This window comes from Anser cygnoides, chromosome 25 (genome assembly GCF_040182565.1).
Source record: "Anser cygnoides isolate HZ-2024a breed goose chromosome 25, Taihu_goose_T2T_genome, whole genome shotgun sequence".
NCBI lineage: Eukaryota > Metazoa > Chordata > Aves > Anseriformes > Anatidae > Anser > Anser cygnoides.
Genome location: NC_089897.1, coordinates 6,766,089 through 6,784,009, shown reverse-complemented (window position 1 = coordinate 6,784,009; position 17,921 = coordinate 6,766,089). Strand labels below are relative to the sequence as shown.

At 36.2% G+C, this 17,921-nt stretch overlaps 1 protein-coding gene across 4 annotated transcripts in view; it reads left to right on the top strand.

Annotated features, from left to right (window-relative positions):
- TRIM33 (tripartite motif containing 33) overlaps positions 1-16,455 on the top strand; it is a 36,872-nt gene extending 20,417 nt beyond the window's left edge. Inside the window, exons 6-21 of one of the 4 annotated variants that reach the window (XR_010826544.1) lie at positions 654-768; positions 1,974-2,120; positions 2,622-2,739; positions 4,798-5,042; positions 5,282-5,446; positions 6,289-6,489; positions 8,340-8,472; positions 9,515-9,578; positions 9,863-10,022; positions 11,097-11,443; positions 11,962-12,085; positions 13,039-13,113; positions 13,709-13,861; positions 14,847-15,002; positions 15,507-15,557; positions 15,640-15,655. Coding sequence is in view for 3 of the 4 variants with exons in the window: in XM_048070971.2 (XP_047926928.2) it covers positions 654-768; positions 1,974-2,120; positions 2,622-2,739; positions 4,798-5,042; positions 5,282-5,446; positions 6,289-6,489; positions 8,340-8,472; positions 9,515-9,578; positions 9,863-10,022; positions 11,097-11,443; positions 11,962-12,085; positions 13,039-13,113; positions 13,709-13,861; positions 15,507-15,557; positions 15,640-15,852 (2,311 nt within the window). In the remaining variant the exon portion in view is untranslated. Of the gene's footprint in view, positions 1-653; positions 769-1,973; positions 2,121-2,621; positions 2,740-4,797; positions 5,043-5,281; positions 5,447-6,288; positions 6,490-8,339; positions 8,473-9,514; positions 9,579-9,862; positions 10,023-11,096; positions 11,444-11,961; positions 12,086-13,038; positions 13,114-13,708; positions 13,862-14,846; positions 15,003-15,506; positions 15,558-15,639 lie in introns of all 4 variants that reach the window. The other 3 variants (XM_048070971.2, XM_066982899.1, XM_066982898.1) reach the window with 3 other exon arrangements.
- Positions 16,456-17,921: the final 1,466 nt, after the last annotated feature.

Here is a 17,921-nt window from a genome sequence, read left to right as displayed (position 1 = left end):
AGGTGTGAGGTATAAAAACTGAAAGGCAATAGTAGAAAAGCAGAAGAGAAGAATGTAGACCGACTTCAGGCAAATCATTAGTGAAAAGTTTATATCCTTATTGTATATTGATTACAAGTATGTAATATTTTTGTTTATAAGTTTTCTGGGGGAGAGGTTGAGGGGTCCTTCTTAAATTCGGGGTTGTCTTCCTTTCTGGTGAATGAAAGGTAGCATAAGACTTTAAGACATCACACATAAATTCTTCATAGTGAGACCCATACAGTATGGAGATAAATATATATTTGTAGGCACACACATGATCTTTGTGTATATCCGTGTGTGTATAAATATATAAATAAAGTATATAAACTGAAACAATGAAACAGTCCTTACAAGTAGAATGCAAGTTGGTAATTGAGATACCATATTCGTCTCGCTGTTTAGTTTTTTTTCACCAAAACTGACATTTTAAATGTCTTCTGAAACAGTTGATAAAGAAGTATTTCTATGATGGAAATGAGGCTGTTGATTTTGTACTTATTAGAACATTTTTCCATACTGAAATTGCTCCTTTTATGCTTCAAGGGTGGGAAGATGCCCGTGGTGGTTAGTAGTAGGAGGCACAGTATAAAGTGCCTGACGATGCCTGACAATGCATTTCTCTTTTTTAGGATAAAAGAAGTAAATGAAACTAACAAACGAGTAGAACAGGAAATCAAAGTGGCCATATTCACGCTCATCAATGAAATCAATAAAAAGGGAAAATCTCTCTTACAGCACCTTGAGGTACAGTTAATAATAAAAGTAATAGTGTTGATTCATTGTTTCCAATCCCCTGTTGAGAACTCTCATTCCATATTTGAAAACTGTTTGGTGTGACTGCAGGTTTTACAATACTAATACTGCTTGTGAATGGTGTGTTTTTGGAAGTGAATGGGAGTTGAATGGAAGTGAAATTCCCGGCTAGCGTATTTTGAATAAATAATGGTATTATCTGACTTATATTCAAATCTATGAAAATTTAACTTTATGATTACATTTCTATGAATTTTGAAGAGAGGATCTACATCATAAGTATTTAGTTTCTAGCATAATGCTTGTCTGCCATGATGCGACTGAAAAAATCTAAGATCAAATTAATGAGAATAGATTTATTTTGGTTAAGGAACTGTTATTTGGCAATGAAATTGAGTTTTCCTGGAATAAAAGAGTATGTGATCAGGAGTGAAGTAAATAATTTAAAGTTATGCAAGTAATTATGTGAGAATTTTGGCTTTTCTTGATTCCCTAATATTTGTTACAGCCTAGAAAAATCCCTTTGGGAACTTTCTTTTTTTTTGTGAGGTTGTAATAGCTGCTTGATCATGTACTGTTAAATCTGAAGATTTGGTACTGCCACCCAGACTTTTTCCATGAGATTTTCAGATGGCAGATTATCAAAGATTGAGTACTTCTCAGAAGTGAGGCTGCTGAGTTTATCTGCTGTGTTGAGGAGGTATTAAATGGCATTTTTCTGGTTGGGATAGGGGGCTGGTGTTCAGAGTGCATGGCCACCTCTGTTGCTGTCTCTTTCTGCAGCTCTTGTGGTGGCAATTGCAGGAATGCCAGGGCACCGCCCAGTACTGAGCTGGCACTTTTGCTGGGTCCTAGTCTGGATCACTCCCCAATTCTCCGTCATGCTGCTATGACCCTGGCAATATGAGAAAGAGGGAAGTGATCTCATTTTATTAGTTGAAACTTTCTTGGGATAAAGCAGAGATTCTTATTTGAGCCCACTCTTTTCCCTGCACTTTGATACCTTTAGGAAGAATGATAGATTGGAATAATAGAGAGTTATTACCTGATGGTTTTAGCCGCTCTGAATATAGGCTTTAGTATAAGCTTATTTGCTTGTGACATTTTTCTGTTGTGCTGGGAGAACTGTGATAGTGGTTTATATTTTCCTTTTAGTCTGGAGTCTTTATTATAATGAAGTTTTTATTTCTTCATAGAATGTAACAAAGGAGAGACAGATGAAGTTAATACAACAACAGAATGACATCACCGGTCTTTCGCGACAAGTGAAGCATGTGATGAACTTTACTAATTGGGCTATTGCAAGTGGCAGCAGTACTGCTTTACTGTACAGTAAACGACTGGTAAGGAAACATCCTTTAACTTGTACAGTAGAGAGAATGTTTACTCAAAAGAAGTATCATGTAGCTTCACTAGATTATATCCAAGGAAGAGAAAATGACTTGTTTGAACATCATTTAAAAAACAAAAAGAACACGTCCATAACAATGGAATATATTTCCCAACTTGTACATCTTTCATTTGTAAATTAAGGACATAACGGTTTTGTTGTAGGAGGTAAAGCTCTGTAAAGGCACCTCAGTGTTTCACTTGAGTCATTGCAGAAACTATATAAAAGTACTTTCATAATCCTTTGGATTCAGTAAAAAAAAAAAAAAAAAATTAGTTGTATGGTTTATGGTTTTCCTGGTGAACTGAGTGTGTTTTCTAGGCTACTAACAAAACACACGACTGATGGTCCTTGTTAGTGACTGAGAAGTCTAAACTTGCTGGGCAAGTGCACACTTAACATTCTCATTCTTTATTTCGTTGTCATCAACAGTCTTGTTTTTGCTTTCCATTAGATAACATTCCAGTTACGTCATATTTTAAAGGCACGTTGCGATCCTGTCCCAGCTGCCAATGGAGCAATACGGTTCCATTGTGACCCTACATTCTGGGCAAAGAATGTCGTCAATTTAGGTGAGAAAATTCTGAATGTTTACTCTGTGTTACTTGAAAAACTAGATTGAGTTTGAGGTGCTCATCAAATATGAGTGAGTTGGAGTGCAGTGCATCTCTTAATGCAGAAGAGCAAAACTCTCTTGACATTATCCATATAGTTATCCATATAGTCCTGATTACCCTCTTTGTCTTGCTCTCTCCTATTACCAAAGCTTTTTCTACAGCATTTTTGGTTCCCAATAGGAATGGTTCTAGAAATGGCCCTTTTCCATCCTCTTTTAAGGTCATTCTAATGGTTACAGTGTAATATGCTTGTGCTAAATGAGTGCTTTAGTTTATGGAAGGAGCTTTTTTAGCAAGTAAATAGAATCAGTTTTGCCAATGTGAGCTTCATATTTATCTGCATGTGGGATATGTCCAAATGTGTTGGAAGTTGTGTGAACAAACATAGTTAGAAGGACAGTTGATAGAGTCTTGAGTACCAAGCCAGTCCATGTTATTGCTGGAAAGGTAAGCAAATTCAGAAGCGATGTTTAATTAGTTTTGTGTTCTAAGATGTCTGACACAATTATAAAGGTAAAGAAAAAAAGAAAGCTTTAAAATGAGAAATGGCTTCTGTTCCTGTGTGCGCGCAGTGCTGTTTCTTGCAGTTCCCACAGCATTAAGTTACAGCACCATAGCTGTAACTCTTTGCATATTTGGTAGTTTTTCTCAGTATACCTGTTTATTCCTCCTTTTCCCTAAAGCATTAACTGCCTTGGGAATGTGTAATATTTTGGATGAGAGGTAGGAGCTTGGAGGAGTTGTTCTGCACGAGTGCTTAGCGACAGCTGGGATCACTGGACATGCAGTTATGATTACTGCACATAGCTGACTATTGTTAGATGCAGTAATAGATGTGCTCTTGTGACAATGTAAGGTGCTTAATATGTTAGCCTCTTTATTATCCACTTAGCCTGCAGCAATTTAATATCACAGTTTGTTTTTTCATATGAATCCCACTATTATTTATACTTTTCAGAGAACAAGTTTTGAATGAAAGAAGAGGTGAACTAGAGTGGGGAGAGTACAATGAAACAGAAATATTTCTTAGCATCTGTTTTCTGTTCCTGAAGATTCTAGTAGAAAATTTGATTAAAATATCAGCTTTTTGATACTTTCCTGATGCCTTTGTGTATATTCACTTCTTGCTCTAAGTCCACTAGCCAGATTTGCTGTTTCTGTCCTTAGTCAAGGAGGTTTATGTTCACAATAAACAAACTTTTCATCATGTCAATAATGTTTTAAAATTGATGCTGTTCCTTTGTGGCCAGTTCCTCAAGCAATTTTTGAGTGTTGTTAGTCTTGGAGATTAATCAAGAAGGAAAAAGCAGCACTTTCAAGAACAGAGCATCGAATGTTTGGCTAGAAACCAGGCAGAAAAAAAGCTATATAGGAAGCAATATAGAAACAACCTACCTTGTTAAAAAGCTACATGCAGATTCCAATGAATATATGTTCAAAGTGAAAAATCATAATCTCGCCCTTGCCTTTTAAAAATGGGACTGGAGACGTGTAGAGGCAATATGGTCCATCCAATTGTATCAAGGCAGTACCCGATTTTAGCCGTATTTTGTGGTATGCTAGTAGTATGTTCTGTTCTTAGAGTCATGCAGTGATGGGACACTCTCTTCTCCCTTGATATCTTTTCCCAGTCTTTGCTTCCTTACTTATAGAAACCTTATGCTCAATGTGTTGGGTTTTTTGTTTTGTTTTAAGATTATGTCTCTTCTCTTGTGTGATTGTGGTGAACATGAAGAACAGTCATGTCTGTTTACGAAGCTTTGCAGTTACAGTTCTTTCAGTCTTTCCTCACACGTCATATTTTTAGTTCTGTAACTTGTTCTCTGGCTTTTTTTTGCTTCTCTCTCATGTATGGTTATGGAGACTTAATAAGAAAATTTCAAACTTAAACTGCCTTGTTACTGCAGCTGTCGAAAAATCAGTTAGAAACGTCTGAATATTCTGCATTTATTGACCTTTAGATGATAAAGGAGATTGAACTGTTCACTAGTTCTTTTTTGTTTTATTCCTTAGGTAACCTTGTTATTGAAAATAAACCAACTCCTAGTTACACTCCCAATGTAGTGGTTGGACAAGCTCCTCCAGGAACAAACCACGTCAGCAAAACTCCAGGACAAATCAATCTAGCACAGCTTCGACTTCAGCATATGCAGCAACAGGTGTATGCACAAAAACATCAGCAACTGCAGCAGATGAGGATGGGACAGCCATCTGGGTCAGTTCCCAGACAGACAGGTCCTCAAATCTTACAGCAGCAGGCAAGTTTCTTGTATGCTGTTATTTCACGTTAGACCATAATACCAAGACTTAAAATTGCCCTTGTGAAACAAATCAGTTTATAAACATGAAAATCTTTTGAAATTTGACATGCTTTAAATATGAGAGCTATTGGCTTTTCTTGGTGTTATGTAACTAGTAAACCTACTTCTGTGGAAAGAGATTGGCTTCTTTTTTCCATGTTAAAAGCAAAAATTTTAAAAAACAAAAACCCTTGCAGCCTCCCAGGTTGATCAGCATGCAGACCATGCAGAGGGGTAACATGAACTGTGGGGCTTTCCAAGCACATCAGATGAGAATGGCTCAGAATGCTGCTCGTATACCAGGAATACCACGCCACAATGGACCACAATACTCCATGATGCAACCTCACCTTCAAAGACAAGTATATCCTGTGTACACGCTTCATTTGTGCCATTGTGCCAAACTTTCATTACAATAGATGATACCTCCAGCTTTAAATGTGTTTATCTGTAACACAACTCACAGCTACACACATTTATATGCTTTGTCATGTTGCATACTGTACTGTGACATTTTTGCTGCTGAATGTAAGAAAACTTAAACGTGAAAAATTAAATGAATTTTCTTTCTGTTACTAAAATGTATTGCATTTTAGTTCTGGGAAACAAAACATTTCCATTTTTCACTTTTCAGTGGCATTCAGTTTCTGGGTTTCTTAAAGAATAGTCAGCAATAGTGAAGTTGAACGTGATGTAGAGTTTTTTAATGAAACCAAAATCTAAAGTGTTTTTAAATTCAAACCTGAAGCACGATGCCAAGCTCTGCATATCATTAAAAACAAAAATTATTGCCAATGTTAACATGACTGGAAAACCAAAATGACTTTTTAATACTTGGAGCGTATACTATTTTGTACATAGACATATGGACTCTAAAGTTGTCTTTGGATGAAGTCATTGCTTTAAGATAATATAACTGTACATGAAAATAATTTGATATAAGTTCAGGAAAAATCTGTAATGTGTATTTAAATATCTAGCCATATAAAGTTTTGCTTTGTTTTTATTTCCAAGTAAATATATACAGCAGTTGCTTTGCATTCAGTGCTGTCGGGTTATGCTGATAGAATGTGAATTTATATCCCGCCCCTACCCCCCGTTTTTGTTGAGGACTATCATATAATGTACATGTAGCAATTTTACTTGCAGAATGGCTATACAATTTGTCTTTAATGCAGTGGTGGTCTCTTCTCTTTTCCTACAGCATTCTAACCCTGGACATGCGGGGCCTTTTCCAGTTGTTTCTGTGCACAACAACACTATTAATCCAACTAGTCCCACTACTGCAACAATGGCAAGTGCAAACCGTGGTCCAACAAGTCCATCTGTTACAGCAATTGAACTCATTCCTTCTGTAACAAATCCGGAGAATTTACCTTCCCTGCCAGATATCCCACCCATCCAGGTCAGTGGAGAAGACCAGGCAATTAGGCTGTGGGTGAAGCAATGACCTGCCTTACTTTCTGTATCTTTTTTTATTTGGTTATCAGTATTTGTGGAATTGTTTAGTTATTTATCATTTAGAGTAGAAGAAGAATTAAAATCTCCAGCCCTGGCCATGGGCATGCAGCTATCTTAATTATGTAGGGCTGACCTGCTTGGCCTGTGATGGGTAGTATTTAATGGCTGTTTTACAGTAAAATTGTTACTTAGATTAGTCAATTCCAAGTACTGTGTTCGCTTCCTTTCTTCCACAGGTCTGTCATATGGGAAGATACCACTAGAATAGTTGAATAGTTATGTATGTTGAATGCCCTGAATGGTGATTTACTTAGTATTAAAGTTGCCTGTCGCTGCTTTGTGACGTGGAGAGTTCCTAAATGTTACAATCAAATGCAGGAAGTACCGCAAATAGGCGTCCTACTCCTCTGCTTTCTCTTCACGTTTCCCCTGTACCCCAGTAGGGTGGCTGTAATTATTTCCTTGTATTTTTAAGAGGCCAACGTTGGCATTAACTTTGTATCCTAGAAGATGCTGTGGAACACTTAGACTGGCCTCAGTGATTGATCTTGAACTGTGGTTGTAGTGTTTGCTTGGAAATTCAGTGTGTAACAGCTGTTGCCTCTGTAGTTTTCACTTTATCTGCACAGTAGATAGGTACTCACTGACTTGGAAGTGCAGTGTGCCTCATGCTCTTTTCACAGAGAGATACTGGGTAGTACTGCACACAAGGTGAGGTAGATGTTGATTAAGTCAAGTTAATTCAGAGAGGTCAGAAGCATAATGTAATGTACAGGTGGAGTCGTAGAAAGTAAAAGTAGTAAGTTTTCTGCAGGAGTGTTTTGTAGGCCAGGTGAGAGGAAGATGGCTTAATTTTGAGAATGTGATGTTTATATTGAAATTCCAAGTTCCAACACTGTCGTGCCCACATAAAACACAGGATGCTCGATCACGTTACGGGACACAATCACCTTAGAAACAAAACTAAAATTTTATCAAAGCAGCTGGTCTTCTGTAATAGCAATAACAACTTTGTAACTCTTAATCTAAGAGAGTTGTGTTCAAGGGTTATTCTTTTTTGATGAAGCTGCAGGTAATTTGCTAACATAAGAAGAGCAAACAGAAAGGATCACATCTCTGAATGTGATTGATTTGTAGTGCTGAAGCTCTCTTTAGTCGTTAGAACAAAACACAACTATAACTGGTTATGGTTATAACACAACTGGTTATGACCGATTCATGTGAAGACATTGTTCAGAATTATGCTGTCATCTAGCTGGTGTTTTTACGTAGTCAAAGTAACAGGGTACCTGTTTCCTTGTTTCCAGTAGATACTAAAATCGATGTAAAAAGTGAATGGTGGGGAGAGATTTCACATTATGCTAAGGAAGAAAGACAAGTTCATGGTTTCCCTTAATATCTTAATTATGGAATAACTCTTGCAAAATTAGTAATCTGTTAGTTTGTATGACTAATATTATTTGTACGACTAATGCACTGAACATCCGGGAACCAAACAAGTCTGGAATGGCCCAAAGTAAGTGCAACCTGTGACCATACTGGAATAATTCAGATAATCAGGAGCTTTTCAAAATCTTACATTAAGCTTCTGACTAGGGGGTTTCTATTTTTTGAAAGATTGATCTCTGTATGGAACTGATTAAAAAAAAAAAAAAAAAGTCTGTTGATGCCTTGAGTCCTTGAGGAGATATTGAATAATTCTGTGGAAGATGATGATCACAGTGTAAAGATGTGAAACTATTAGCAAACTTTAATTATGCTTCTCTGATTCAGACTCTTGTTTTTGTTTTCTAGCTTGAAGATGCTGGTTCAAGTAGTTTGGATAACCTTTTAAGTAGATATATCACAGGCAGCCACCTACCCCCGCAACCTACAAGTACAATGAATCCCTCCCCAGGGCCTTCAGCTCTGTCTCCAGGGTCATCAGGTAAATGTGACAGGTATTTCTAGTGATTCTAGAAAGTGGTGGATATTTCCAGAATTTAAGAAAATAAATATGAAAATAACCAACTACTTCATGCCACAAAGAAAGTGATATTTTGTTAGTTTAAAAATTATTTTGCTCAGAAATAAGTCCTGGAAACTTAAATTTTATGCTCCTTCAGAAATATCTTTATAGTAACAAACTGCCAGCATATGAAGGCAGTATTCCAGGTATGTGTACAGACTGATCCATCTGTGCTATATTTTTTGTCTTACATTACGGCAATCCATTTTTTGTGCATGTAGTTCAGTTATGGATAATTACAGATGTAGTTCAGTTATTGCCCCCAAGTGATGACTGTTCAGACCATTTAAATAAGTTTGCTGAATATCAGCAAATAGCTTTATTAGTCACAGAAGTAACTATACTCAACAGTCATCTAAACAGGGTCATTCTAAGTACAGCTCAATTGAGAATAGAGCTCTTGTTATGCACATGAACAAATTAAGTCACCTATGTGCTCATAATAATCATAATCATCATAATAATAATCATCATAATGCTGAGTTATAGAAACATTTGCAAATGTCCATTCCTATGAGTTAAGAAGCTTTTTTCAGTCATTTGATAGGCATGTTTCCCTTAATCTTCCCTCTTCAAGATTATTGGAAGATTTTATGAATGATTGGTCGCAGCACTGGAACTTGTTTTTCTCAACTCCTGCATGCAAAACAGAGTCTGCATTTCTTGATTTTATTCGTGGGTGTCAATGGATAAAATTTGAGAACTTAATGATCTGTGGCCTATAGCACTGCTTGGAATAGGTGAAATAATTAGGGGAACATTAACGACGTGTTGTCTATGTTTATATTTAATGCAGTGTGCTAGACCTTTGTTTTGATCAAATGACTGAGAAGGCAGATGACTTGTGTGAATTATTAGGATATTCCAGCAGCACTTCTGGCATTAATGAATACCAGTTATTTTTTTTTATCGCAGAATATAAGTTTGTACCAAGTCAACTTCTAAGTTTTTTTTTTTTCAGGCTTATCCAACTCCCACACTCCTGTGAGGCCACCTAGTACCTCCAGCACAGGTAGCAGAGGAAGGTGAGTATGTAATGTCAGTGCTGTGAGGCTGAAAAATCAGGCATGAAGAATTAAAAAAATGAATCAGCCAGAAGTCAAATAGGGATTTGTGATCCAGTAATTGAAGAATGCTTACAGGAAGGAGTGTTATTTTTTTTCCTTTAATACAATTCTCTGCTGTCTCATAACATGAGCTTTTACTCTTTTAAAAGTTGTGACATGCTTTGCCTTTGAAATCTTTTAAGAAACATTAACTTAAATGTCTTTGTTATAATGAATTTTCCTCTTATTTATGTGCTTTCTAGCTGTGGCTCCTCGGGCAGAACAGCTGAGAAAACTAGTGTTAACTTCAAGTCTGACCAAGTGAAAGTCAAGCAAGAACCAGGGACAGAGGAAGAGATATGCAGTTTCTCAGGCACAGTAAAACAGGAGAAAACAGAGGATGGCAGAAGGAGTGCTTGCATGGTAAAGTTAGTTTTTGAAATGGTATTTTATGGTATTCCTACCAAACGTGTAGAATTCTGAAATTATAAAGCAATTTTACTCTTAAGCATCATATTCTGTTAACAGCCCGGAAGACTGAGAGGTATTTTGCTCTCTGGCTGTATGCCTGAACTTTAAGTGTGGGCCAGCTCAAGTGGTGAGCTGTTTTTGTAGCACTGCTAGGGCTCTTTATTAGGGGTTTTTGACATAAGTACCAATAAGCTGGCATCAGGACTTGCATAATTGCTTGCTGGCTTATGTTGAACACATAAACATTAAATAATGGCAGATGATTTGGACGGGACTGGACCTAGTGATGTGGATGCAAAAGAACCAGTCCTTCCAAGTTTTATGTAGTTTGGTATGTAGTTTTCATTGAAAGTACTTCAGTAGAAAAGTTAGGACTTAATAGGTTTGGCGTTTGTTTATGAGTTTATTTTATCCACTGATACTATGCACTGCCAGATACGGGATAGAGTGCCACTTAAGATTTATCTTTAGCTATTGAAATGAAATACCCCCAGCAACTGTGTAGGGTGTTTTCTGCTTTTAATCTTTAACAAAATCAGCAAGTAACCCATTGTTAGTAGGAGTTCCTGGGCATTCATATGTATGTAATTATATTGAGATGTCTTCCAATCAGTCAAGAGTTCTTATGTCAAAATAAATAAAACATTTACGCAAATGAATATTTCAATGTTTCCTAGCTACACTTCCTTTTAATAGGATTGTGTAGTGGCAGCAGGGTGAAGAATTTGAGGATTTTTCCTAATGAAAGTGGAGATACATATTTTTAACAATTTATTGGTATGTTAAGATTGAAAGTTTATTATGCCATATTTTAGTAGGAATGAGTCTTGTCCTTGAAAGGATAGACTTATGAAAAATTAGTTTTCAATACTGTATGCAACTGTGCTCTTCAGAATGATTTGTCACTTATTTTGGGAAATGCATATAGTACTTTTAAATGGTGAATTATGTTTAGCTTGCAATATAAGAAGAAAGATTCCCTTGTTAAACTGACTCTTAGATTTTCATGTGCTACTTTCATTTCAGCTTAGCAGTCCTGAGAGCAGCTTGACACCACCACTATCCACTAACTTGCATCTGGAGAGTGAATTGGAAGCATTAGGAAGTCTCGAAAATCATGTAAAAACTGAGCCAGGAGATTTAAGTGAAAGTTGCAAGCAGTCTGGACATAGCCTTCTAAATGGAAAATCCCCAATGCGGAGTCTAATGCATCGATCAGCTAGAATTGGAGGAGAAGGCAATAATAAAGATGATGATCCAAATGAAGACTGGTGTGCAGTATGCCAAAATGGAGGGGATCTATTATGTTGTGAAAAGTGCCCAAAAGTGTTTCATCTAACTTGTCATGTACCAACACTCCTCAGCTTTCCAAGGTACCAGAAACAGTGTAATGGTTCTTGAGAACAGCTCTGTGGTCTCATTCAAATGGTAGATTTCAACACAGTACCAAAACTGATGTTTTGGTACTGATGTTCTGGTACTCTTCGAGATCTGCTAATTCTGCAAGACTTTTTGTCAGTAAAAAATCTTGCATTTTAAAGATATGCCCGGATTGTTTTGCATGTGACTGATTAATGTTTGTTTGATAAACATACAGTCTCTCAAAGTGTTCTGTTATGTAAAGTGGATTTTAAAGTTATGGTGAGGAAGGTATTGTGAAGTATCTGAGCATATTTGGGAGAGGAATACGAGGGCAGGAAAAATGGCCTTGACTGTTAGATTTACCTTGAGCACTATGGGTTAACCCTTATCTTTATATATATCCAAGTCTTTGATATTGTACAATGTGAATTTCTAAGAGCTAATGAAAAAGTCTTTGTAGTTAGCACTGATGAGACCTTGTCCCTGGATGCCTGGAGTAATACTGTTTTGTTTTTTTTTTTCTGTTTAGTGGAGAGTGGATATGTACATTCTGCAGAGATCTAAGCAAACCAGAAGTAGAATATGATTGTGACAATTCACAACACAGCAAGAAAGGGAAAACAGCACAAGGCCTGAGTCCTGTGGACCAAAGGGTATGTAAGTGCATTCTGACACTAGCAGTCCCCCACTGTTTCTTGAAGATGTTTTTTGCTTTGGCTGCATCAAATTAGTTAGAGCTGTGGGTTTAGGAAGAAAAAAAAAAAAGGAGTAATGAGTGTCTTGCTGTGGCCACATGTTTAGGCCTTGGTGAGTGTGTGGAAGTGCTCTATTACATTGGAAATGTAAAAAAACTTAAATGTAAACATACATTCTGTATTTAAATGCATCCTTTAACGTGCGTTAATTTCTCTGATGTTCTTAAGTAGACTTTGCATTTAACATTGATACAGCCTCCATACAAATAGCTGTGTAAGTTTGATATGTTAAATTTATACTGTGAGAGTACGTTCCTGTGGAAGGTATAATGACCTTGACATAATTATTTTTAGATTTATCAATCAGCCTGTGCATAAAGTGTTAAGAGTATTATCAATTCAAATTCCTCCAAAGGAATTATTAGCAACGGAAAGAAAAACATTTGAACAGGGAATTCATAGGAACACTGTAGTTGGTTTCAAATTATTAAATTTTATCTTGTGGAGAAAATAGTAAGTCTGCAACTTAGTCCCTTCCTGTAACTTGCGGTTAATGCCTGGACAAATGCAATTGTGGGTTGTTCTTTTTAAAAATAAATAAATAAAATTGACTGTTTATTAGTGTGCCTCCACATGTTTTTTTAGCCCTAGACTTTTGTTTGTCTGTCTGGAAGAAGAAAGCAAAAAGGGAGTATATTTCTGCTATGTGAACAGTAAGGTGTTGTTCCACTCCTTTGTGCCCCACCCCTCAATGCCCTTCTAAGGACTTTAACATATTTATAAATAAACTTGTGAAGACTATTGAAATTTTCTAGTACAAAGTACAAAAGCATTTATAATATGGAAATATAGACCTATGGGCTGAAGATAAATTAAGGATGTTAACATGAAGCTGTTTATTTTTTTGTAAGAAATGTGAACGTCTCCTGCTTTACCTGTATTGTCATGAGCTGAGCATTGAATTTCAAGAGCCAGTCCCAGCCTCGGTGAGTCCACTGAAAAATAGTTGTGATTTCTTTTTTGTATAACATCTCTGTAAAGGCTAGAATTGAGTTTGGGAAGGAACTGGCTGCTTTTACTTGAAGCAGGTCCCCTTGATCAGTCTAAAAGTCCTGACAGTCACTCAGAATTTCATGATGCTGAAATATACAGAAGCTGATCATGCAGAGGTTCTAGTCTCAGTCTTAAGCCTATATACTGAAAACTACTTTCAATTAGCAGTTATTGAATTGAAAGAGGATGAGTCAGGATACCAATGAAATTTAAAATGTCCCAAGAGGCTTTAGGAGAACTTTTTTTTTTTTTGCAGTATTTTAAATGAAAGGATGAAAGAAACTTTAGGCTCTTCTGTTTTCAGCTGTATGAGAAGTAAGTGTACTAAAAAGCATTGTTATGCTATGACAGTGAAATCTGGGAGGAAGTTCTTAAAAAGTATGAGGAAAGGAAATTGTTCCCACTTACTGAATGTGCATACTGTGCATGAAAATACTAGCTGGTTGATATTTTGAGAAGTAAAGAAATTAACTGCTTCTCTGAACTGTGTAGTCATTTTAGTGACAAATCATTGTTCGTTTTTTACAGATACCAAACTACTATAAAATTATAAAGAAACCCATGGATTTATCTACAGTTAAAAAGAAACTGCAAAAGAAGCATTCCCAACATTACCAGACTCCTGAGGATTTTGTGGCAGATGTCCGGTTGATCTTCAAGAACTGTGAAAGGTTTAATGAAGTACGTTAACTTCCAATCTGTATACATTTTTTTCTTTAGATTAAGATTTCTTTCAGCGCAGTTCTGCAGCTTCTCCAAGTAGAAGCTGTACTTCCAGTTGAAAATTTCTGCTTATGGAGCAGATGCTGAATCAGACACTTAAAAAATATAATACAGTGTAGTTACAGAAGTAGCTCTCCTTTTCAGCTAGATGGGGAGATTGAATCCTTAAAACTGTCTCAAACGATACAGATTATTGTTCTTAAACTCGTGAATTACAGTAGATCTTATTTATTAAGGAAACTTTCCTTACTGAGGAAAACTAACTTTTTTGACAAATATTATACTGGTTCTAATGCCTCATGTAGGCTGAATCCAGAAAAGCATTTTTTCATTATTCCTAGTTATTCATTATTCCTAAAGTTTAGTGCTTTAGCTCGTGGGTAGTTGGGCTCTCATAAAAATTAGTTTTCAGTAGATAACTTCTGTATGGAGTCATATTTCTGATGAATGTGAAAAGTTGACTTATTTTGCAATGAACCCATCTGATACAGAAATATTTGGACCTTATATGTGGAATGTGAATTGTAGAGGTGCACTATGTAGGTGTTATTAATAGGTGGAGCAAAGGAAAAATATTCTGAATATCAAAAACATTTATGGTGTTGTGCTAAAACAGAGTAGTCACTGAGGTAAGACAGGCATTTCTGAGATGCCTTAAAGTAAGACCACAAAAAGCCCTGCAGAGAAGACATTTTAAGGAATGGCATGGCCAGTGTTTTTCTGTAAAATGTTATCTGAGTTTTGCAATGTTTGGGCTATGTTTCTGGCTCTGCGAAGAGGTAAATTGAGGTACGCAAGTATACATTTAAAATCTCAACTGCTTCATGAGTACACTAGTAAAGATCGAGGTTAAATACTTCTTAGAACTGTGATGCTGTACACTGTAATTGCTCACAAGTGTTTGGGACTTTGACACCCCAACTCCCTTATGTCTCTGTATTAGGTGGAGGTTATTGAGCACTGTGGAAGAAGTTGCAATTATGTGAACTTCTCAATCAAGGGAATTAATGAAGCATCTACTGTAGAGGAAAACATGCTGCAGCTCTTAGGGACAAGAGTAAAACAAGGGAGCAAGGACTGATGGATGTGTTTAAAAAAGGTGTTTCAGACTTGTCTTACTGTTTGAAATGCTGGCTAATGGCAAAAGATGAGTCACCTTGACCTCTCATAACAATATCGGGTCTAGTGCCTCTAAGCCATATTCACTTAAAAAATAGAAATCAAAGCGGGGTATGCCCCCCAGGAAGGTAGTCTCGTGGAACACTTAAACGTTAAAATTGAAGTGAGGCTTTTCCACAATAATGTATGGGCAACTTAACTTTGTAATGAAGAAAACAGTCATGAGTAGAGTGCAATTTTTAAAATGACTGGGAGCCACTTGTTTGTACAGAGGTTATGTGTTTTGTCAAAGGTTTATTTACCTCATGTCGCCCTCTTAAGACTGTTTTAAACCTGCTTCAACTAAGTTTGAGAACTAAAGAGGTGTAGTCCATAACAAACTGTTTTCTTGTTATGGCTGACTTTAGTCATCCAAGCCTATGCAATCTCATAACTTTAGAAAGGATTATAATTTCATTTTTTTTGACTCTGGTATCCTTTTTAGATGATGAAAGTTGTTCAAGTTTATGCAGAAACACAAGAGATTAATTTGAAGGTAAGCGTTTCAGACCATGCACACTTGGTGAAGGGATGTGCATTTCCAACAGGTGAATATTCCTGTCTTCTTTTATTTACAGGCTGATTCAGAAGTAGCACAGGCAGGGAAGGCAGTTGCATTATACTTTGAAGATAAACTTACAGAGATCTACCCAGACAGGACCTTCCAGCCTTTGCCTGAATTTGAGCAAGAAGAGGATGATGGTGAAATAACTGAGGACTCCGATGAAGATTTTATACAACCACGTAGAAAACGCCTAAAATCAGATGAGAGACCAGTGCATATAAAGTAATCTAATTATATGGACCTTAAATTTATTGTAAAAACTGTTACTTAAGTGTTTCTGGAATATTACCATGCCTACAGTGGCCATCTTGAAGAAGCTGGTAGCTTTTTAAACAGTATTAGACTACAAAAAAAAAAATAAACCACACTTTGTACAGAAAGGCATCAAAAGGGGAAAAACTGTATCGTGAATTTTTGGTGTTTTTTTTTTCCTTGATTATTTTGTTTTCTTTTTTTTCCTGATGGAGGGGACATGCTCATCCTGGTCTCAGATAGAGTTGAATGAATGTTGAAGAGAAGCAGATTTGATAAAGAGATTTTCCATGTACAGATGAGACTGCTTAGTAAAATGTTCTGCAGGACTGGACCAATACAGTTACTGTATCTTATTTTCATGCTGAACTACAGTGTAAACTGTAAGCAACGTTCCTGAAATCCCCTTTGTGTGAACCTAAGTGTGTGTTGGGTCATTGCTTTTATCATCTCATTTAAGTGGTATTGTGAATAACTGATCTTCTGTGTTGATCCAGTTACCTAAATTTGACTTTCTTTACTACATTTTATGTATAGCAAAAGAAAAAAAAATCATTAAACTGTTCTGAATTGGCAAGTGCAGGAGTGTGAGTTCTTGACAGGTGCAAGACTAAACTGGCTGTTGCAACAGTTGCTTTTCAGTAAGCCTAGGTGTATTTATTACAAATCCTGTACACAGAACGTTTTAATAGCATTCGTGGCACAAGTCCTCATGTTATATCATCTGTCCCTGATCTCCCTAATGAGGCAGAATGTTATTATCTTCAATATTTGTTATAAATTTTCTGTACTTGAAGAGGTAATAAATAACTGGTTGGGGTGTTTTTCCAGTCTTCCTAAATATCAGTTTCTAATAGACCACTTGGCAAACAATAACCTAGTAACTACCAAATGTGTAAAATTTCCTGTATTCACTTTGTCTTATTTGTAAATAGTGAACTGAGATTTCTTGCAGATCAGCAACATTTGCTGAACTGTTTTTAAGCTAATATGTATTCTTATTAATTGTTCCTATCAAGAAAAGATTTGTAATATATGTTATTTCTAACATTGCATTAATGTTGAGGTTCTATCGTACTTTTTATTAGAGTACTACTCAGAACTTTCTTCAGAAACAACTTGTGAGCAAAATGTTTAGAAAGATTGGAATGAACCTGTTGAGATTGGGTAACTTGTCCTTCTGTGGAACAAAGCACTTGCACAGGCCAGGATTTGGTGTTGAGTGGTTTCTGGTCAAATACTGAAAACAGGTCAATTTCCCTATTCTTCTAAACCCTGCGGCAGGCATCTCTGCTGTGTCTTCCCATTGCACGCTGTGTTCATTCTAGCATTTCTGGTTGGAAATGAGGTCATCACAAAGTATTTACACTTCGAACAGTTATTTCCTTCCTTACTGACAGAAATCAATACTAGAACTAAAATGTAATTTCTGGCCTTCATATAATTTTTTTTTTTTTTTTTTACTTTTAACAATATCGTATAATCAAATGAGGTCAAGCTGGCAGACTATAAATTGGCCATTAAGATTTTGTATGAAGCATGGGCAATTCCTGTGACTATTCATTGTCTGTACTTTACTATAATAATGGTAAAGATCAGTATTTTTAGCACAATGTGTCAAATTGAGATATGCTCTCAGCAATGTTTATGCAAACCACTTGAGATTGATTTCTTTTTATAGTAACAAAGTAGATGTACATTGTGACTATACCTCTCTTACAATAAATAAGGGGACAAAGTATCTGAAACTTCAATCTCACTTTAAATAATACAAACAATACAGTTGAGACAAACTATTTTTTTTCATTTCTAAGACATTAATATAGTGTCAACTTAAGTTTAGTTTTTATCAGCTGGATGCAAAAGGAAGTTATCCTACTTAAATATGTATTATATTAACGTATAGCCCATAGAAAAGGATGTGTGAATAGGACACTAATCGTAACAAGGGATCATTTAATGGCTTTGTGTATTGCCTACTTATGCATTTCTAGTTTCTCATTTTCATTTTGGAAAAGAATATTAAAATTAAAATGAAAATAA